Genomic DNA, 22,004 nt, shown 5'->3' on the forward strand with positions numbered 1-22,004 from the left:
CCCCATTCCAAAGGGGTGTAAAAAAGTCAATAAAAAATAAAAAAAAATAATTTTATTGCGATCACTGAGTCTGGGGGCGGTCTTTTTTTGCCCAAATATAGTAACCCCTCCCTCCTGCCATCTTCCAGCAGTGACGTCACGGTGCGGTAAGCCTAGCGCCATTCTCCCTGCTTTACAAGCAAAATCAATGGGAACTACTAGACACATCTGCAATCAACAACAATTATTGAAGATTTCTAGAGGACTTCACCATTGAAATTCACCAGAGCTATAGTGAAACTGACAATGCCCACGTGCATGGCAGCTGGATGCTGGAATACATCGGGGAAAAGTGGAAAAAAAGAGTTAAAACGGGTTCATCGTTGGATTGCCAACTGGAAGAGGGAGGATTTGCCATCGAACTTCTGTTCAGAGAAAAAACACGTAATATGTAGCCAACAGAAGAATGTTTTCAAGATGACTTGGATAATAGCGCGTTGTGACAAACACCAGATACAGCACTGGGACTTGATCAACAGCCGATACCGTGACGTCACAAACCAGTAGGTGGTAGTAGTGTTCTTTGACAGACATGGATGCCTCCAGTAAAGCACATTCACATGAAAATTACTCTTAATTAAAAACACTGATCATTTATTGAACAGGATGGAATATTTTTATATTCAGAGTAATTTCAGAAGTTTGAATTCTGAATATTAACAGACTTTAATACCTTTAATACCAAGATTTGAATAATTGTCAGGAAGGCCGTCAGCCATAAAAAGTCTGCATGCAAGTTGTGAAGCATTGCTGTGCTGTATCCTGAATAGAGAAAAAACATAAATGACTCATCAGATGATTAATGAATCGCCACCAGAAATAAATGATGACAAAATAACGGAACGGAGAGAGTTTATTTTATTTGATTTATTTTTAGAATTAACAAAGTATGACAAATATTTTCACAAAGGGGCTAATCAGCTTTTACACATTCAGCGACACACTCAGCAGAAAAAACTAACTAAAAGCACTGGTATGTTGGTGTGTAAAAAGTCTATAAAACCCAAACATTTTTAAATTAACACTTTTAAAAATGTCCAAGATGTTTAGACCCAGATCCTGAATATCAACGTTACAATTCATGGTCAAAATGAAAGGCATTTTGAAGCGATAATCATAGTTATTTCTCATTTTATTGCTTTAAATCCATATTTTTTAACTTCTGCATTAAACGGTTTTACCTGTTATTCAACAATTTACACTTACTGCAACATAAATTCCAGTTAGCCTGAATGAATGAATTCACCATTAGACAGAAGTAAGCTGAATCTACAGGTTCCACTTCGAATAGGAGAAAAAAAAAAGGAACCTTGGATTATATTTATAATCTTGAATGAGAAAAAAATATGTTGATAAATGGGAAAATTAATGATTTAGAAATTTAGGTCCCTACTGCAGTTACCAGAACCAGCTGTGAGTTTTCGGTTCAGATGAAGGCAGAAGCTACATGTTGGATTCACTGTGAGTGCGTTTGTCATTTTCTAGATCACTGTCCTGTGAGATGAGCTTGTAAGGTTTCTTCCTCTCCCTCTCCTCCAACACAGAGTTCCCCATCTCCACATCCTTGCTGCGGAGCTCATGTCGGGACAGGAACTCCACGATTCCAGCTCCGATAGAGTCTCCCAGAACGTTGGTGGTGGTGCGAAGACGATCCCTGAATTTGAGAGAAACATCTAAACTGAAAAATGCAACAAGCTTTTCTAAAGAACTCAATCTTGCTCTGCTTGTTGTGACAGCTTCCTTTATCTTTCTTTTAAAGCCTTTCGAGGCTCCAGGATTTGTTACTAAATTATGAACAGATTTAAAGACATGAAGATCAGAGTCATAGATTTAGTTTAAAAACTCCTATAAACCTGAAAAAAATGTACGGAAGAGAATTAGGGCCACTGAAAAAAAAAAAGTTAACTGATTTTTTAATTTTATTTCAGTTTAACATGGGAAAAAAAAGTCAGAATTCTGACTTTAATCTCAGAATTCTGACTTTTTTCTCAATTCTGACTTTTTTCACAGAATCGTGACTTTTTTCACAATAGGGGGTTTTCAGGTGACGTCACACTCACGTGACTACTCAGCGCGTCCGCCATATTGGGTGGCAGCCTTAGGCAATATTGACAGTGAAAAATGGTGAAATCGTGTGTAATTGTTGGTTGCACGGCCCGTGGAGGTGGAGATCAACGCTCTTTCTATCGCATACCAGCCGTAATCGTGAATCAATGTGAAAAAAACAAAACAGCTATCTGAACAACGCCGTCACCTATGGCTGACACGGATATCCAGGTCCGATTTGGACGGTGTTAAGCTGGAATACGCCAGAGTCTGCAGTGCTCACTTTGTCACAGGTAATTAACTGTCAAGCATTTAAAACATGTAAGAATATATTAATAATAGGGCTTGGGCGTCATGACGTATTACTTTCCGTGGCCGCAATGTTGACCGTCTCCGCTGCCGCTACTCAGACTACTGCCTATGACTACCGCGTACTGGACTCCCTCTCTCAGCCGTGTTTTAATTTGATTAATTTCACCTTAACTTGATTTCAACCAGCGGGAAAAGGCTCAAATATGTGAGAAACCCGGAGGGTTTAGGAAGGTTTGGCAGTTAACGTTACTAACCAAACCTTTGAAACACATAGCAGCTAGTTAAAAGTACATTACATGCCTGAGTGGTTGTTAGCACTAACGGTTAGCACTGTTTGCTGGCTTTATGAGCTGCAGCTCCTGAACCCATCCATTCGTAAACTGCACGAGACTCCAAGGACTTGTAGCTTTGGAACTGTTCGCGCACCGCCGGCCGTTAGCCACCTAGCATAGCGAGCCCTGCGTCGGATTGTTTACATTTTTACCATCTTATTAAAACTCACCCGTCCACGTATGATGGCGATTTCCTCCATGTACATCACTTCGACATCTCGTACCCAACCAGATGTGAACTGGTTGTTAGCCTCTAGACCCTTGTACGCTCTCATTTCCTCAAGAGTGTGCAGAGGGTTTTCACTGAACACCGGGTAATGAACTATGTCGCCATGCTCTATATTTGGCCAATCATCTGGATTAGTGCTAAACAAGGCACCGTGGAGGGCATAGGGGTCCATATGGTCGATCACGGAACATTTCCTCAGATATGTTCCATGATCTAGTGGCTCTAGCGTGCTGGCGTACTTATCCATTCGCGACATGATATATATGATATACGATAATATGCCACCCAAGATGGCGGACCGGAAGCTGGCCAGTGACGTCACTGAAAACCCCCTATTCTGACTTTTTTCTCAGAATTCCGACTTTAATCTCAGAATTCTGACTTTTTTCTCAATTCTGACTTTTTTCTCAGAATTCCGACTTTAATCTCAGAATTCTGACTTTTTTCTCAATTCTGACTTTTTTCTCAGAATTCTGACTTTTTTCTCAGAATTCTGACTTTAATCTCAGAATTCTGACTTTTTTCTCATTTCTGACTTTTTTCTCAGAATTCCGACTTTAATCTCAGAATTCTGACTTTTTTCTCAATTCTGACTTTTTTCTCAGAATTCTGACTTTAATCTCCGAATTCTGACTTTTTTCTCAGAATTCAGACTTTAATCTCAGAATTCTGACTTTTTTCTCAGAATTCTGACTTTAATCTCAGAATTCTGACTTTTTTCTCAATTCTGACTTTTTTCTCAGAATTCTGACTTTATTCTCAGAATTTTGGATCTTAATGTAGATGGGCACCTTGAAGGAAGAGATGTGGAGCACCCAGCTTCACTGACAAAGATGTGAGATCTTTGAGGTGGCCAGTGACACATTGGTGGAAAATGACGGAATTAGGCAACTCCTCATTAATGGAGGAGCAGAAGGTCATTAAAACAAGAGAGCTAGCCTCTAAAACAGACATGGCTATGGCTTGATGCTAACATGTTTGTTAGCTGTCAGAATTCTGAGATTAAAGTCAGAATTCTGATTTTTTTTCCCCACACTAAACTGAAATAAAATGTAAAAATCAGTTAGGTTGTCCCTAATCCTCTTCCGTAAAATGTCTGTTTACACAAAGGAGTAAAAAAGTTTAGGTTGCATATAATCACTTTGTATCTCCTTAAAAATAATTTCTGCTTATTGATAAATTGCTTGTGGGTTCTATAATTGTTTTTTTTCCGATTTAGATAACATTGTGGATAATCTTATCGTAGCACGGGTGAAATTAAAATGATAGAATAATTGTGGTTAGATCATTTCAATTGACAGAAATAAACACGTAGATCTGCTGGGACCAGCTGTGTCCCTGACTAAAGATAATAATGATGATGATTACTCGCTTCAGGGATCTTTATGTTGATATCTTTGATTCGAACTGGAAAATAAATTAAGTAAAACGTTATTCTTAAGGCCAATTCATATTTCACAGGAAAATATAAAAATGTTTTTCCTCTCCAGACCTCAGGAACAAGATGTCATTACTGAGTTCTTCAGCTCTTTCTTGGTGGTTTTTGTCAGCCGTCTCAGAAATATGACTGGTGCTCTAAAGTAAAAGAGACCTACATTGACCCAAGAGGAGTCTGGACTAAATTTCTGTTCAAGCAAAAAGATTCTTTGTTAGAAAATAATTTATCTGTTTTTGTGGGGTGTGAATGGATTTCATCCACCCATTTTCTGACGCCCTTATCCTTGCTTAGGTCACAAGGGATGCTGGTGTCTCTCTCCAGCTGGGCATACACATCTATCGCAGGGCAACACAGAGACAAATAACCATTCACACACACACCTAAGGAGGCAATTAACTTAACAGTCATGTTTTTGGACTGTGTGAGGAAGATGGAGTGCCCGGAGAGAACCCACGCATGCATAGGGATAACATGCGAACTCCATGCAGAAAGAGTTTGCATGGAATCAAACCCAGAACCTTCTTCCTGCAAGGCAGCAGCGCTAATCCCTGCTCCACTGTGCAGCCCTGAATGGCCTTCATAAAAAAAAAAAAGAGATAAACTTTATTTTTCATAACACTAGTTAAAATTCTAACAATTAAAAGCTTCCAACAATGAAACAAATAATAATAAATATTCCAGTTTATAGTAACGGCTAATTAAATTTTGCATATCGCTAAAATGAAAAGACAATGACTAATTCAAATTTATGACCTATGGAATGAAATAAGCAGTGATTAGATTTTTTCTTATTGTGGTTTATTTGCTTGAATACCATTAGCCTTTATCAGAACTTATATATTCTTAGATAAACCTGAATCCTTAATTTCTAATCAAAACAGAGAAATTATCAGGAATCTAGTTTGTGTGGTCTGTTTTGTGTCTGTCTCTCCCTCCACCACCAGGTGGCGCCCTGTTATTGTGGGTCCTCCCTGCACACCTGCGGCTCTTTGGATCATTATCTGGAGGAGTACTTAAGCAGTGGACTGTCACTACCTTGATGTCAGAGTGTTTGCCAGTTTGAGTCTGAGGCCCCGTCCACACGAAGCCGAACCCTGGCCTAAACGCACAAATTTTTCACCAAACCAGCCTCTCATCCGTACGAAGCCGGCGTTTCGGGGGTCTGTAAGCAATCTTTTTTTTATTCAGCCTTCAGAGTGGGAAGATTTTGAAACGCCGTTTTCGCGTTTCCATCTTTAAGCTCTAAATGCATTTTTTTTTTTTACACGCATGTGTCATAGCGTCGCCTCTAAACACGCATGCACGACACAGTATCACAACAACAATGGCGCCGTACTGTGTTGAATGGTTGCTGCTCATGCTACTCACCCTGCTGTCGGGCTTACAACAGAATCTTCTTCTTCTGGAATATCTCCAGGAAGAACAGAGCAATATAGACGACATAGTTCAGCACCTGAATTTGACTGAACCACGAAAATGGACCCGCAGGGCAACCATGTATAAATATTAGTGCGCATGCCCAACATTTCGTCGCCTATTTTTGCTTTGGCACCACAGCGCCACTTACAGGCCTGGCATACATTTTGCAGCGTTTTCATGCATTCGTGTGGACGATCACATTTATTTTACGTCTCCGTCTTTACAACAAACGTTCTGGAAAATATTAGCGTTTCGTGTTCGTTTTGACTTCGTGTGGACGGGGCCTGAGTCTTTGTTTCACTGAGCCTAGCTTAGTTTTTGTTTCTCTGAGTCTAACCTTGTTTTTGTCTTTGCCTTTTGGCAGGAAGTTGTCCTGCATACTGGATGTTTGGCCTTATTCCATTGGAAGGATTGTTTACTGAGTTCACACTGAGCAGGGGAGAAACCTCCACATGTGCTGTTCAAGTCTCTCACGGAAATCCGAGTGACAGTCCGCTCCAGTGCTCCCCCGGGTCCGAAGAATGTCTACCTGTCCACTCTTCAACATGTCCCATCTTCTCTGGATCAACCCACACAGACTGGATGCAAAATGAGAGATGAACCCCGCCCAAACGTGAGTCCCTCACTAGCATTTTCCTTACGGCATTCAAGATTCCCAAAGTCCCTGAACTAACCGTTTTGATATCCCCTCCAGACTTCCTAGTGCTTGTTCACCAGCCCCCTGAATTCCAGACTCCCCTTCTACCCTTACCTCAATAAACCTGTTAAATCTTTTTCTTGCTCTCTGAGTGGTTCTCTGTATCTTGGGTCAGATTCCTAAATTAATCATGACAGAAAAAAGCTACAGGATCTCTTCAGTGTTTTGCCAAAAGTTTCTTCATCTATTGTCCCCCATTCCAGGTAGGCAATAAAAAGTTCTACTGGATTCACTTTGTATTAGTCTTTTTCCTGCTTGACAAAGGTAGGCAGCAGCTTGACAAAAACATGATGGCAATTATTTTACATCCAAGTAGTATGCAGTTCTTCATATATACACACACATCAATTTCAAACAGATGGTATCGGTATGGTGTCGGTATCGACTGTTATTCACAGCCAGGTATCGGGTTTAAAAAATTTGTTTAAAATGATCTTTTGTGTTTATCTGTCAGGGTTAGAAGTTCAGCCTGTTTAGTACAGCGTTTGGATTTTTATCTGTGTACCACATATTATATTTAAGTATAATTAACATAATCTTAAGCCACTCCTCTTGCAAACACCTGGTCTTTAATTTCAGCCGTAAGTCCTCCTGAATCACAGATTTTACAGCAACCAAATGTGGATCAAGCTAGTTGAAGGAGAGAATTATAATTTTTTTCTATTACCCCAGTTAGCTGAGTAATTTCTGGTTAGGGTATCCTAATTGAAACGATTAATTTGGGAAACCTAATTATGTTTCTAAGTTAAAACTCATTGCAAAAATATTCAATACAACAGGGAAGATGTAGCACGAGACTCCAGGGAGGACGGAGAAGTGTGTCACTAGGTGGTGGTGGATCCAGGGCTGCTTTTGACCTTTAAAATGGCATCAGTTGTTCATGTAGAGTCACAGCAGACGAGTGGGAACTGTTGACGTGAACACGCTCAGAAAGGGACTCTCAATTGATTGAGTTAGTTTATTTAATAAGCCCTAATGCACTGACATGGACCCAACTGGAATGTTACTTACAGGAACCAGTCAACTGCAATGATTAGAGTGATGTCATCAGTAGGAAGTCCAACAGAGGTCAGTACGATAACCATGGTAACCAGGCCCGCTTGTGGGATACCAGCAGCTCCGATGCTGGCTGCAGTCGCTGTGATGCTTCCCATTCAGGAGATAAACATGCAAAAAAAGTCAGTGTTAGGGGTCTGATTTCTGTTCATCATAGGATCTCAGTCTGTGTTTACCTGATGGTGATGATTTGACCAAAGTTCATCTCCATGTTGTTGACCTGGGCAATGAAGATGGCCGCCAGCGCCTCATACAGAGCCGTTCCATCCATGTTAATGGTGGCACCGACTGGGAGCACAAAGCGCGTGATCCGCTTATCAATCTTGTTGTTCTCCTCAAGACATTTAAATGTGACGGGCAACGTTGCAGAGCTGGGAGACAACGACAGAAAACACAACCAGTGGAGAAAGTCTTATGAGTAACCTCATAAGAGTAACCTTACTTTTACACCGTCTGCAGTTGGTACAAAATGCAGCTGCCCGTCTCCTTACTGGCACAAGTAAACGTGACCACATATCACCTGTTCTAGCCTTGTTGCACTGGCTCCCGGTTGTTTTTAGGATGGATTTAAACATTTTATTTTTTTGTTTTTAAAGCTCTTAGTGGTCTGGGGTTAGGGTGTTGAGCATTAGTCCAATGATTGGGTCCCAAGACACTGTCTAACATTTGGATGGAAGCATTGTCCAAAGATTAGCTTTTTTTTTTGCTACAGACTTTTCGTCCCCCAGCACTTGCACCAGGTCCAGGGAATATCCTAGGCAAATGGTTCTCATTCCTTGTCCTCAAGTACCACTGCCCTGCATGTTTTGCTTTTCTTTTTTTTTTTGCAGCACACCTGTTTGAAGTGATGCATGAGCTCCTCCACAGCCAAGTGCTACAGAAGCCTGTTAATAATTCTTTCATATAAGTCAGCTCTGTGGCAGAAAGGAAACACCTAACCTGTAACCCTTTCCTAGAACAGACCTGAACTTCCCAATAAGCTTATTCAACTTCTTTTCTTAGCTGCAGTTAAGCTGCCACCCCAACAATCTGTACCATACAAGGTGGCTTATGCCCACAGTGTCAAAGAGGGTCTTCATAGGAACTCCCATCACTACAAAAGATCTAAGGCTACGCTGACCCGGCAGGTGGAAATGATGCAATTCCAATTTTCTTGCGCATTTATGACCTGTATCTGATCTTTTCCTGGCAGTCTGAACAACACAGATCTGATTTTTTCAAAAGCGACCCAGGGCACTTTGCTATGTGGTCTTCAATCCGAAACGAATTCGACCTGTGTCTGAACGGCCAGGTCACATTCATCCGACATGTACGCCATTAATACCAGACATAGTTCATTATTCTGCATCTTGCTACACAAAAGCGGCAAGAAAAACAACAACAGTGCCAGATGAGGGCAGTCTTTATTTTCAACCACCTTGAAAAGATTGTGTTGTTGATGCACTGGCTGAGGTTGAGAAAGATCACTAGATGCGCTCTAGCACTACCATCCATGTTTACTTCTGTAAACACAGCAAATTGGCTTGTGACGTCATTGCGTCCTCTACTGCACATGCGGGACCCTTAAGTTGTATGAATGCAGGCCACACAGAAGATCACATACAAGTCGCATGTATTTGGAAATGTGAATGGCAATGCAAAATCGGATTTCACCAAAAAAGAATCAGAATTGAGCATTAAGGCCTGCAGTGTGAACGTAGCCTAAGTCCCTAAGTGGATGTAGAAGACCCAGCTTCACGTTCAGCTCCAGCAGGGTTTCAGGTGAAAGTATGAAAACATACTCCTGCTTAGTCTTAAGGCATAGTTATTTATCCCATAAATATCTGTATTCCTGTTTATGCCTCTGCATGAAAATACTTCCTCTCTTATAAAAATATCATTACATTTTCTTTAAAGGAAATAAAATTAGAATTCTCTTTCAATTATTTATTGTAAGCTACTTTGTCATGTGATTAGGCATATATTTACCCAGGGGAAAATTTCCAGGGTACCCAGGGTTAACAATCACTCCAACAATTACCATAAATAGCAAATAAACAATCATTATGAATCATTTTCGAAGAATTTGAAGTTAAGGAACACTGGTGCAAGAACCAAGAAAAAAACAGGACACAGACAGTACCTTGGTGAGTACTTTTAAGTCGTATTTTGCAACTTATGATGGTCTAAAATCTAAAGGTTAATGATCTTGAGGGTTGGTATGAGGTATGAGCTGTGTTGTTGTGTTTAAACTGTGCATTATGGTCAAAAATAGCTATTCTTATTTTTTGTCAAGAGTGCATTATCCCAAAAGGCTTGTCCATCCAGATGCAGCTTTGCAAGCCTTAATCCTGTAGTTATTTGTAGTTATTTAAGAGTTTTCAGACAATTCAACAATTCCTACATCCAGACTGGTTCACTGTCATAATCTTTAATTAATCAAAACCTGTAATATACTAACCAAGGCTTCTAGAGATGGATCTCTTGTGCTTTTGGCAATTTCTTATCTGTACATGTCCTATGTACTAATGGGATGTATGTTTCTCACCTGGAAGAAGTTCCCAAAGCCGTGACCAGTGCTTGTAAGAGCCCAGCAATGAAGATAAAAGGATTCTGCCGAGTGATGACAAAGTATAGCATGGGCAGAATAAGAACGCCATGAATCAGCAACCCAATGATGACAGTGATGGTGTACATGCCCAGCTGACCACCCATCTGAGTCAGATCGTCCATCTCCACTATCTTTCCTGCAATAAGAAACAGTATGCCGATTGGAGCATACCTGCAAAGAAGAAGGGGACTAGTGTGTAAATGCAGATATGTAGAAGAACATGTATTCAAAATCATTAATTACAAAACCAATGGGCTTTACCACATGATGATGGCAACCAGGCTCATGATGGCTTCATTGAGGCTGTCAAAGAAGTCTCTGAGAAGCTGACCCTGCTCCTTCATGTTGCCAATTATCAAACCAAAGCACATGGAGAAGACCACCAATCCGAGGGCATTGACCCCGTTCACCTGCCCAGGTACAGGGATCACTTCCTCCCTGGTGATTTCCATTATCTCTTGCGTTCCGTTTGTGGAGTTGAAGAAAGTGTCGTTCACTGTGACTGTCACATGGACCTTTCGCTTTCCGTACCTGGTTTTGAACTGTTGAAACAAATGAATTGTAAGGTTTATTAGGAGTTTCATGAAGATGCAACAGTGAGAGAAAATATCCGGTCATGGTACGAGAACCCAAACCTTCCATTACTTCTAATTCTGTTGTTTTTTTTTTCTCTTAAAATGTTTCTGTCAGGAAATGGGGCTGTGGTGGGTTTTATTTTTGCACATCCTTTAGAGGACGCGGCTGTTAATCATCAGCCTTATTTCCTGAGTAGCAAAAAGAGAGCAGGACTCCAGTAATTCTTTAGTCTCACACATGGTACTCTTAGCCACTTCTGTGCTCCTGAAATTGTTCTCTGTGCAACTTGTAATCTTTCTTCATCATTTATCCGACTGGAATGGAATTCCCATCGACGTTCTGTCTGACCATGAGCCCTAGTTCATGGTCAGACAGAACCATGAACTGTCTGTGTTTGGAAACACTTCTGCTCTGTTCTTGCTGCCAAGTTCTGTTTTAAATTTGGGCTATTGTCCCCAATCCAATGGTCAGTTAGTGCGTCTCAACCAAGAACTTAAAGCTAGCCTGCTGTATTTAACCTCCTCTTATCTGCCTGACTGGAACCAGTTGCAGTGTTCTGTCAGATGAGCATACCCCGTCAGACCAGCATACCTATAGTTCAGGGGTAAACAATAAAAAATCAGTGGGGTCCAAATACAGAAAATCATCCACCAGTAAAGGTCCGAAGACATTTTTAATGGTTTTAATGCATCTATGTTTTACATTGAATAAAAAAAAAAATAAATAATCTGAAGTGTTTTTTGAAGAAGAGCACAATCGTTCAGTTTGGTATATAGACAACAATTTCCTGATTCACATATTTTATAAAACACCTGAACTGATCGATTGTTTTTTGTTTGTTTTTTTCTTTTTTCTGTCTTAAAGAGAGCAGTGGGCTTTAGGCTGCCCTGCAAGGCTTTAAACCTGGGTTTGAATGGAGACAAAACCATTCTCAAGGACATATCAAGGTGCTCCTTTTGAGCCTGGATCCAGATTTATTTTTGATTCTGTTCATGGTGGAGAATCCTGCTTCACAGCAGCAGGTTGAGCCAAACATCCTCTAAATGTGCAGGGTCATCTTTGAGCACGCCATTTCACTTTTCTTTCACTAGTTCACCACAGTTCTTCCAGCAGTCCACACTTTCTCTGCTCTCTTTTTCTCATGGTCTTCTCCTTCTTTCTCATCGAACGGCTTGCCACAGGTTTGCCTGCCGTGTCTAAAAGTAGCAGCAGCAGCAACCCAGACTGACAGCTCATTGGCTCATTTGGCTAATTGCTGCCAGACGCTCCGGAAGGCTTTACCATATTAACAGGAGAAGCGGCGCAAGTGAAATTAGACACTGTTATTGGACAAAATGCGGTAATTTATAAATGTTTTAAATCAGGTTGGGTCCGTATTAGCCAGCAGGTGGGCTCGAATCTGGACCGCAGTCCACTAATCTTTGACCTCTGCTATAGTTTAACTTACTAAAGGGATATCTGCCCATTGAGGTAGTTTAAAGTTAATTTTGCATACAAAACTGAAGAGATAAAGTAAAGGAATAAACGGGTATTGACCATAGATATGTTGGTCTGACCGGGTATGCTCATCTGAAAGAACAACGGCCCTGGGTTGAACATGCCTACATTTTTCATGTTTCTTTTAAGATCTCCCTGGGTTACCAACCACTCCTTTTCCCTTCAGATAAGAGAAATATCGCCGTAACCTGTGTCATCCATCATATCTGTCACTGTCCTAAGCTCTGGACCGACATCATCGCTGCCCTTCATTGCCTTGCTCCCGTCCTCTTCTCTAACAGAGAACCTGTGTCCCGCGACACCGCCATTGCACCACATCACCTCTTATTTCTCTCCTGTTGTGTTCAATAAACTGTATAAATCCAAACCACGGTTTCTACTGAGAGTGTTTCAGCGTGTTGGTAACAAGCTCAAACAAAGCCATTACCATTTCTGATGACTCACAAACCTCATTTCTACAATCTCTGTGATATTTTGGCTACTGTGGGCCCATCTCTACACCTCTCTGATCTTCTCTACCTGGTTTCCAGAACATGAAGTTTACTTTAATGTATCCACTGGTAACCCTAATTGGTAGGTGCCCCAGTGGCCTAATGGATAGGGCACTGGCCTCCTAAGCCAGGGATTGTGGGTTCGAGTCCCATCTGGGGTAAATGCAAGTATGCTGGTCACATGAGACTAACACCTACAAGTAAATGTCCTTAAAGGAATAGCTAGTGTTCAGCTTTTGTGGAGTGCATAGGGCATGGGCATGGGCTGGTACTCCCACGGAGACACGCATTAAAAATGCCTACATCTGTAGCATTTAGCTGTAAAAACAAGCAGTTTGCCGGCTGTGGGAAGATGTTTCACAGGCAACTTCACAGGCAGTGAACCCAAAAATCCATATATATATACACTATATTGCCAAAAGTATTTGCTCACCTGCCTTGACTCACATATGAGCTTAAGTGACATCCCGTTCCTAATCCATAGGGTTCAATATGACGTCGGTCCACCCTTTGCAGCTAGAACAGCTTCAACTCTTCTGGGAAGGCTGTCCACAAGGTTTAGGAGTGTGTTTATGGGAATTTTTGACCATTCTTCCAGAAGCGCATTTGTGAGGTCGCACACTGATGTTGGACGAGAAGGCCTGGCTCTCAGTCTCCGCTCTAATTCATCCCAAAGGTGTTCTATCGGGTTGAGGTCAGGACTCTGTGCAGGCCAGTCAAGTTCATCCACACCAGACTCTGTCATCCATGTCTTTATGGACCTTGCTTTGTGCACTGGTGCACAGTCATGTTGGAAGAGGAAGGGGCCAGCTCCAAACTGTTCCCACAAAGTTGGGAGCATGGAATTGTCCAAAATGTCTTGGTATGCTGAAGCATTCAGAGTTCCTTTCACTGGAACTAAGGGGCCAAGCCCAGCTCCTGAAAAACAACCCCACACCATAATCCCCCCTCCACCAAACTTTACACTTGGCACAATGCAGTCAGACAAGTACCGTTCTCCTGGCAACCGCCAAACCCAGACCCGTCCATCAGATTGCCAGATGGAGAAGCGCGATTCGTCACTCCAGAGAACGCGTCTCCACTGCTCTAGAGTCCAGTGGCGGCGTGCTTTACACCACCGCATCCGACGCTTTGCATTGCACTTGGTGATGTATGGCTTGGATGCAGCTGCTCGACCATGGAAACCCATTCCATGAAGCTCTCTGCGCACTGTTCTTGAGCTAATCTGAAGGCCACATGAAGTTTGGAGGTCTGTAGTGATTGACTCTGCAGAAAGTTGGCGACCTCTTCGCACTATGCGCGTCAGCATCCGCTGACCCCGCTCCGTCAGTTTACGTGGCCTACCACTTCGTGGCTGAGTTGCTGTCGTTCCCAAACACTTCCATTTTCTTATAATACAGCTGACAGTTGACTGTGGAATATTTAGGAGCGAGGAAATTTCACGACTGGATTTGTTGCACAGGTGGCATCCTATCACAGTTCCACGCTGGAATTCACTGAGCTCCTGAGAGCGACCCATTCTTTCACAAATGTTTGTAAAAACAGTCTGCATGCCTAGGTGCTTGAATTTATACACCTGTGGCCATGGAAGTGATTGGAACACCTGATTCCAATAATTTGGATGGGTGAGCAAATACTTTTGGCAATATAGTGTATATACATCAATATTTCCCATAGTATAGTATGTAGCATAACATTAGTCTGGCTATCTTGGACTGACACGAAGTCTGAAAAATAGTTCCAACACTTTATTTAAGTTTTATGACTTGGTTTTGCTTAACACATGATCATCAGCACTCAGAATCCAACCCAAACCCTCCATGGCAGTCATTAAACCCTGATTCTTATTACCTATTAGTATCTATACCCCTATCTCTACCTTAAAGTCCAAACATAAACACTTAAAGGATAAAATAAACACTACTGTGTTCTACCTTTTCATTCTTAGAACCAGTTTTGTGTTTTGGACTAAGTTTTGGAGAGCTATGCTTGGTGTGGCTGTAATTGGTGTTAGTCTTTTAAGCACTTCCTCTCCTTGACCTTAACATTGGAGGAACTATGGATTATCCCTTGAGTTTAGGAAACTTTTTTGTTCATTATTGGAAATAAAGTGAGTCAACAAAAGTCAAAGGTAACCAAATTTTCAAGAGGAACACTCTGAAAGACCACCAGAAAGTTGGAAAAAAAAGTTATTTAAGACGACATTAAGAAATAAAGGGAAGTTTGGGAAGATTTGCCTGAAACCTCATCTTTATTTAGATATTTTCCGCAGGCAGACTGACCTGCTGGGTGCAGGCTTGGACCAGGTTTGGTGGGAACATATTTCTGGGAAATAAAATAAAAAAGACGGATTTAGATATGAAGCATTCTGGCTACAGTTATATTTCAAGAAGATTGTCTTTAAAGTCCACCTGATGAGATCCAAGAAGGCATCAGCAGGGCTGACTTGTTCGATGGTCTGCTGTTTCCCAAACTCATCTTTGGAGCCTTTTCCTGGATGAATGATGAGGACGATGATTATCCCGATAAAGACTGCAATGATGGTCGTTGTCATATAGTAAATTACTGCTCTCATGCCCATTTTCCCTGAAGCTTTGCTGTCCAGAGCTGCCATCCCTTTGAGAAACAGAAATACAGATATTAATTGCAGTTTGCAGATCTAAATGAACTCTGTAGGATCTGGATTTTGTGTTATTTTAAATCCCCAAATTCATTACATAACAAGTTTGGTCATTCTTTTAAGATTTTGAACAGCTAGCTTTTCATTGTTGAATACTTCTTTTGTAGAATTTGGTAAAAAGCAGTTTCCAAATCTAGGTTAAAAAAACATTCTTCTACATTTTTTATAATAAAGATGTTTCGAAATATGAATAAAAATATATTTATGGGATTAAATAATAACATAAGGACAAAGAAAGGGTATAGGAGGTAAATTACCAAATGCTAACAGGTCTAAATTGTCAAAAAAGCAACTTATTTTATTTCGAATTTTTTTCAATCAGCACGTAGAAAATGTCGAGGTGTTGTTTTTATTTTTTTCTGGAATTATCTCAAGTCATTTAATTCTTCCCTCAGATGGAAAAGCATTAATATAACATAAACAGATGGTTCTGAGCTTCGAACATCCTATAATAATCCACGATTAATATGACTAATAATCAAGCTTGTCCTTTCCAGCTGCTACAGCCTGTAGCCCATATAGTGCCTTATTTTTAGTCATCACAAGAGATAACTTGAACCAGGCCTCAAATCTCAGACTACCAGTACAAGTCAAGGCTCAGTCTTTATGTCATGATCTTGGCGCTGATGGCTGGCTTAATTGCTCATTTCATTTACCTTTCTAACACTATCCGGTTTCTTATTAATACTCATCTTATCCTACCTTTATTTAAGCTGCTTGGTCCCAGTCATCAGTGCCAGATTATTCTTGAGCCTTTGGTGTAGAGAGTTTTCCAGCATTACTTATAGTGTTATGTTTGCCTGATCCTGACCTGTTTCTGTCTTCGGACCTTTGAGCCTGCCTGCCCCTTTTCTGGTCTGTTTGCCTGACCTGTCTTCGGACTCCTGTTGTATTCTGTCTGCTTACGATCTTGGCTCTGCCTCCTGACTTTGCCTTCTGGATTATCCTGCTTTCCGTCATCTGCTTGGATTTGATCTCCTGCCAGTTCTGCAGCCTTCTAGGCCACAACGTCTGGATCTCTCTGTTAGCATCCGCTGCATCTTGTCGCCAACCGGCTGGAATCATACTCGTTCTCTGGGCACGGGCTGAACTTTCAAACCAGGTTAGTGACTCACATGTTCATAATCATCCTCCGTCAGACTATTGTAGTCACTAACCTGTGTTTCTCTCCGATAGACTTTCCTGCCTGAGACGCCCCTAGCCACTGCAGCAGATACATTCGATTATTGTTTTGAATAAATGCTTTTAAAGTATTCCACTGTCTGTCTTGAATGAATTCTGGGTCCTACCTTCTGATCTTCTCACGCAAACTTCCTCTGTCTTCAGTAACTGATGCAAGTCTAGATTTGTTACAGGTACGAGGGTACATCAACCCTGAGAAACACTGATACCAATATGAACTGTTCCATATGACCTGGTTCTGTACATTTTCCAGGCTAATGCAGATAAAATTTTATCTTACATAGTTTATATTACATATTTTTTACTCCTGAAGTTTGGAGAGCAAAATTTTTCTGTCCTGTTTAGTCCTTGTTTTTTTGTTCCTCAAGTCAATTAATTCATTTCTATCCAATCCCTATATTATGTCTGGTTTAAAAGTCATTACATAGCTCCCATTGTTAATGAAAAATATTCTTATTGCTGCCTTTGACAAAAAAACAAACAAAAAAAACACAGCATACCCTGATTTGGAAAAGTTTTACAAGAGTTAAAATCAGTAGATCACAAACTGAATTGAGAAAAATGGAAAAATATCTGCTTTTGCTGTCAAATGGTTTAAAACTTTATAGCAGGCAAGACTTGATGTGTCTCGGCAGAAAGGTACAAATCAGTCCTCCTTAATATCATTTCAGGTTTCCTCCAAAGCTCCAAGTTGGCTTCAATTTTATTCTTGATTTTAAAAAATATTTTAAGTCAAGCTTAAGTGCAGTTTAATCAAGCCAAACTTCATTTCTATGCAGATGATACAATAATCTGTACGTCTCGTCTTTTCCCTGCATGGCAGCAGTAGCCTGGCCAGTTAGATTGACCTAAATAAGATGTAAGTCTGATGTAAGGCTCAGACTCACTGGTTTATTTTAAAAAAAGCAAAACGGACCAATCACAGCCCGGAAGAGAGAGATCAAGCTTGAGCCAGAATTATCCATAATGTAACAGTCTTTTTCTGTAATTGTCAAGATTGCAGCTGTAATGGAGAGATGCTGTAATAAAGCCCTGTATTATAGGCTGTGGATAAATCGGTGTGGCTGGTTAGACACCAGAAGATTCTCACACCATATTTACTATTATTAAATAGAAGGTTCATGATTTCATCAAATATTAACTGGTACAACGTTGAAAATGTAGGACAAAAGTTGAAGTTATTCTGTAGATTCTTGGAAATATGGCTTGATGCAAGATCATGCAGCCTAATTCATGCATTTCTAATCTAATCTATGTGGGAATCTTCCACCTCTGAATAAATGCTCTCCAGTTTAAGTTTGGATTATTTGAAGTAACTATCACTTTTTCTTCTTTTGAAATAAGAATGAGGTTTATCTTAAAGCTTTCTACAGAACCCACTGTGTCTTTTTTTATGACTGGAAAGATTTCTTAAGTGGAAATGTTTTCAACAGACCTAAACAGAAGCCAACAGGAGATCATGCTTTGCCCCAGAAAGATAGTTTTAATCTCATGACAGAAAAGGTTTATCTCTTCATCCTTTTAGAGGCTAGGGTGTAGCTACTTAAAAAATTTAGTTTTTAGCAAAATTTGAAGAGTCACGTCCACTTGCCTGTGTTTCATCCCTTTTGGTCACAATGTTCTAACTGAGGGGATGTCCAATATGAAATAATTCCTCCCAGCATTGATTTCAAGGTGTGATGGACAGGTTTAAGCCCATTTAAAGGGACTTTTGATCATTTTGGACTGAATAACCCTTCGATCTATTTTCTTTAACACCAGTTTTTCCGTAAAAGTTCAAAAAATATCCACTGGACTTGATTTCCAAGATTTGAAGACCTTTCTCCACCTCTCCAGGAAGCTTTCTCAATTCAAATGTCTGGATCCGCAGTGAGTTTGAGTCTTATATAGACAAGGCCTTGTATCGCTTGGAAACATGCAAATGGTAACCCATGAGTGGGTCGTTTGGTTCCATTGTTAGCCTGTAATAAAATACGATACATCTATATTTATCTGGATGAATACATCTGTACCATCACCTGTTTCTCCAGTGTCCAAGCTGACAGAATGTCTCACCTGTAATCAGGCTGGAGACCAGCAGAGGCAGGACCAGCATCTGCAGCATCCTCATCAGAACCTCTCCAGGAAAGGAGAAGTACTTCACTTCCCGATAGGTCATCTTATACGGGCGCAGAGCAAATCCCAGGATGATTCCTGCACCGAGGACAACAGTGATTCCCTGCTGTATCAATAACCGACTGAAGGAGGAGGAAGATGTTCACACACCTACAATTACTGCTCCCACTGTGAAGAGAACGAAAGCATTCTTCTTCAGGAACGCCTGGACGTCCTTTTTGGAAATCTCTTCCACTTTTCTCTTGGCCTTCATGGTCCGAATGTGGATACCTTCCCTGATCCGCTGCATCCTGCTCAGACAGAACCACATGCACACGGTGGAGAGATGAATTTTCTAAAGGGAAGGTTAGTTATTCATACATGCTAACATGTTCTTCACGTAGTGCAGGACTTAAAAGAATCTGCTTCCCCTGCTGAAACACAATGAGGACTTTCCATTGACTTTCATTCATATTGTATTCATTTGTATGGCCTAACCCAGACCCTTACCCTGACCGTTACCAACATACCTAACCCTAAACTTAACCTAAACTTAATTCACACCTCAGCCTTAAACCTAACTCCACTCAAGAAGAGAACGTCTTCTCACAGGGAGCAGTCGTTTGTCCCAACAAATATCTATGTCCACAAAATGTAGCATATTTCTGAGAAATAGTCCAAACACTTGGCCAAACAAACACATCCACCAAATTTTTATTTGAGCAGCCATTAACCTGTAGCCTCGTGAGACCATCCCGATCTCGCAAAGCTTTCAAGATTTCTCTCGCAGATCAGTCTGGCTACTTTCCATTAAAGAAAATTTGGAGCCGTTCACCAAATGAACGTCCAATCAGCGTTGGCTTTGAGGCGGGTTGAGGTGTGACGCAACGAGAAGCGCGACAGTTCAGTCTAAAGAACATGGCGGCTTCAGCCGATGAAACTAGCGTTAGCGTGGCTATCGAGCAAGTTTTATCGGAATTACAGAGTATTTCTTCACTGAAAGAAGAGCAAAACACTACTCTGGAGGCTTTTCTCAGAGGAAAAGATGTTTTTGCTCTTCTCCCGACTGGTTTCGGCTTATATAGAAACTATCTGGCAGCATGAAGTAGGCTGAGACAAGAAGATTTGATCACTGCTGCACTTTAAGAAAATGGAAAATGGAAATGAACATTTAGTTTTGTGTACACTGTGTGTATAAAAAACACAGTATATGTTGTCTAAGTCTAAAAGCAAATTGTTCTTCCATGTAAAGAAATTCAAGGACAGTTTACAGAAAATCTGTTCTTGATGCTGGAAACTGCTTGGATATTGTGGGGGGGGGAATCACCCATTTGAACCAGAAATGTCAGAGAAAACATGCAGCTAACGGTTTTAGGATGATCTCCTTTCATGCCTGGGTTTTGGACTGGCCTAGTCAAAGTCTGAACTTAAATCCTACTGAGCGACTGCAGGACTACCTTCCAAAGTGCCTGAAATCTACATTATTCTGCCGCTACTTATAAAAAAAAATAGTTATTAAGCTTAGGGATTGATTATTTTTGCGCTTTTTTGTTCAGGTTAACTTTAAATGTGACAGAGATAGAAAGGGTTCAATCTTTTAAATATTTAGGAATTTTAATTGATGAAAGTCTAAATTTTAAACCTCATGTTGAACAATTGATTAAGAAACTCAGACTGAAAATTGGCTTGTTCTTTAGGAATAGGCTTTGTTTCTCTTTTAATTCGAAGAAGAGACTGGTAGCTGCAACGTTTTTACCCATTCTGTATTATGGTGACCCAATCTATATCAATGCCCCAGATCAAGTTCTAAAAATTTTAGACTCAGTTTACCATGCCTCTCTACGATTTATCACAAATTGTAAGCCTCGCACACACCACTGTGAACTTTACAAACGTGTGGGCTGGCCAGCATTAGAGACTCGTAGACTCACTCACTGGTATATGATCATTTATAAGAGTATTCTGCATCTGCTCCCCTCATACCTCTGTGAGTACATTCAACCAAGAGCGGCTGGGCTGTATTCTCTACGTTCTCAAGAGTCTTTGCTTCTGTCTGTACCTAGTGTCCACACTGAAGCTGGAAAGACAGCTTTTCAGTACTATGGTTTGGAAATGAGATCTATGGTTTGTAACTGTTTTATGAATTTCTAATTATAGATAGATGTAATTGTAAACTGTAATGTAATCTTTTGCCGCTGCCTTGGCCAGGACTCCCTTGAAAAAGAGATTGTAAAGGAATAAATAAAAAACATTTTCTCGATGACAAAAAAAATTGAGATAAGAAAAATAAGACAAAAACCAAGAAATGTGTAAACAGCTTTTATATCGAATAGAGTAGCATCGTGTCATCTATGTTGAAAGTAAAGGTATTTTAACTCATATTTGTAAAGTTTTGGACTCCATGCATTACTTTATCTCTATATTGGAGGGAATGGCTAAGAACACAGAAAATATTTATAATGATTGAGAAAAATATTTAAATATCTAATTATTAACTTCTGCTGGGATGATATTAGCATACAAAATCATACCTTTGTCCTGATTATATCACAAAACGGTAAAAAAAAAAAGGATATAAAACATATTAAACAAGGTTAAGCTGAACTGGAAGCAGAAACGGGAAAGTTTTTCCAAAGCTTTAACTGGGATTCAAAGAATCAGCTCTGATTGGATATTTTTTATTTTTACCTCAAATTTTCTTATTTGTGGGAAAAATAAGAACAAATTTCATAAAATTAATTTAACAAAAATCTGCAGAGCTATTTGATCCAAAAGGACAAATCCAGGTTATTATGGTTGCATCCCTTCCATCTTCCAAAGGGTCAGATTTCATTAAGTTTAACTCCTTATTTCATCAGCAGCCTGGTTTATTGGTGGAAATGAGAATAAAGAAGCTGCTCACCTACCTCTCTGTCTGATGTTTCAGGTTTCAGTCTTGATGGCCGATCTGTGAAGCAGTTGCAGAGACGGAGGAAACCTTCCAGGAGTTTTCCTGCAGCTCCAAAGTGAAGCAGAGAAAACTGAGATCTCCTTCACCTTCTGCCACCAGGAGCGGATTCACATAGAGGAGAGATGGCAGAACGGGAGGGGTGAGGAGGACAGATCAGGAAACGTAGGAACTTAGAGGATTCTCTGACACACTTTCAGGTGTAAAACTTCTCTGACTTAAAAACACCATCCATCCCTGCTCCGCTTCTCTTACTTTGGGCTTTTATCACTTGCCGTCTGTTTGTGGGAATAAACGGAATCGTTTCAGGCGAAAACAGTAATGAGGTTCGAAGGATGCACATCATCACACTTGGGATGTGTTATAGTTTAAGATAATT

The 22,004-nt window shown here is 40.5% G+C and overlaps 1 protein-coding gene and 1 non-coding gene across 4 annotated transcripts; one reads left to right on the forward strand and one right to left on the reverse strand.

Moving 5' to 3' along the window:
* Window positions 1-888: 888 nt before the first annotated feature.
* On the reverse strand, window positions 889-21,721 carry LOC119780561 (excitatory amino acid transporter 1-like). 3 transcript variants are annotated; one of them, XM_038280627.1, is made up of 10 exons: window positions 21,585-21,721; window positions 18,850-18,989; window positions 18,640-18,777; window positions 15,134-15,338; window positions 15,005-15,047; window positions 10,420-10,700; window positions 10,096-10,329; window positions 7,745-7,939; window positions 7,524-7,658; window positions 1,483-1,693 (listed from the first exon to the last, which is right to left on the reverse strand). In XM_038280627.1, exons 2-10 carry the CDS (start codon window positions 18,986-18,988, stop codon window positions 1,483-1,485), a joined length of 1,581 nt encoding a protein of 526 aa, XP_038136555.1. In that variant the 5' UTR covers window position 18,989; window positions 21,585-21,721. The 3 variants fall into 3 exon arrangements, with proteins under 3 accessions (XP_038136558.1, XP_038136555.1, XP_038136557.1); XM_038280629.1 differs by having other exon boundaries at window positions 21,581-21,721; XM_038280630.1 differs by lacking the exon at window positions 21,585-21,721 and having other exon boundaries at window positions 889-1,693; window positions 18,850-18,988.
* On the forward strand, window positions 12,811-12,883 carry trnar-ccu. The gene has a single exon. It is a non-coding gene; the product is annotated as a tRNA-Arg (tRNA).
* Window positions 21,722-22,004: the final 283 nt, after the last annotated feature.

This window comes from Cyprinodon tularosa, unplaced genomic scaffold, assembly GCF_016077235.1.
Source record: "Cyprinodon tularosa strain WSP-4 unplaced genomic scaffold, ASM1607723v1 ctg162, whole genome shotgun sequence".
Taxonomy (NCBI): Eukaryota; Metazoa; Chordata; class Actinopteri; order Cyprinodontiformes; family Cyprinodontidae; genus Cyprinodon; species Cyprinodon tularosa.

Excerpts from the sequence above, each read along its gene's own strand:
- LOC119780561 (XM_038280630.1), bottom strand. The coding sequence starts at position 18,988 with ATGCAGCGGATCAGGGAAGGTATCCACATTCGGACCATGAAGGCCAAG. Across the intron at positions 7,659-7,744 it reads GGTCAAATCATCACCATCAG|CATCACAGCGACTGCAGCCA; the intron begins GTAAACACAGAC and ends CTGAATGGGAAG. Across the intron at positions 1,694-7,523 it reads ATTGCAGTTGACTGGTTCCT|GGATCGTCTTCGCACCACCA; the intron begins GTAAGTAACATT and ends TCTCAAATTCAG.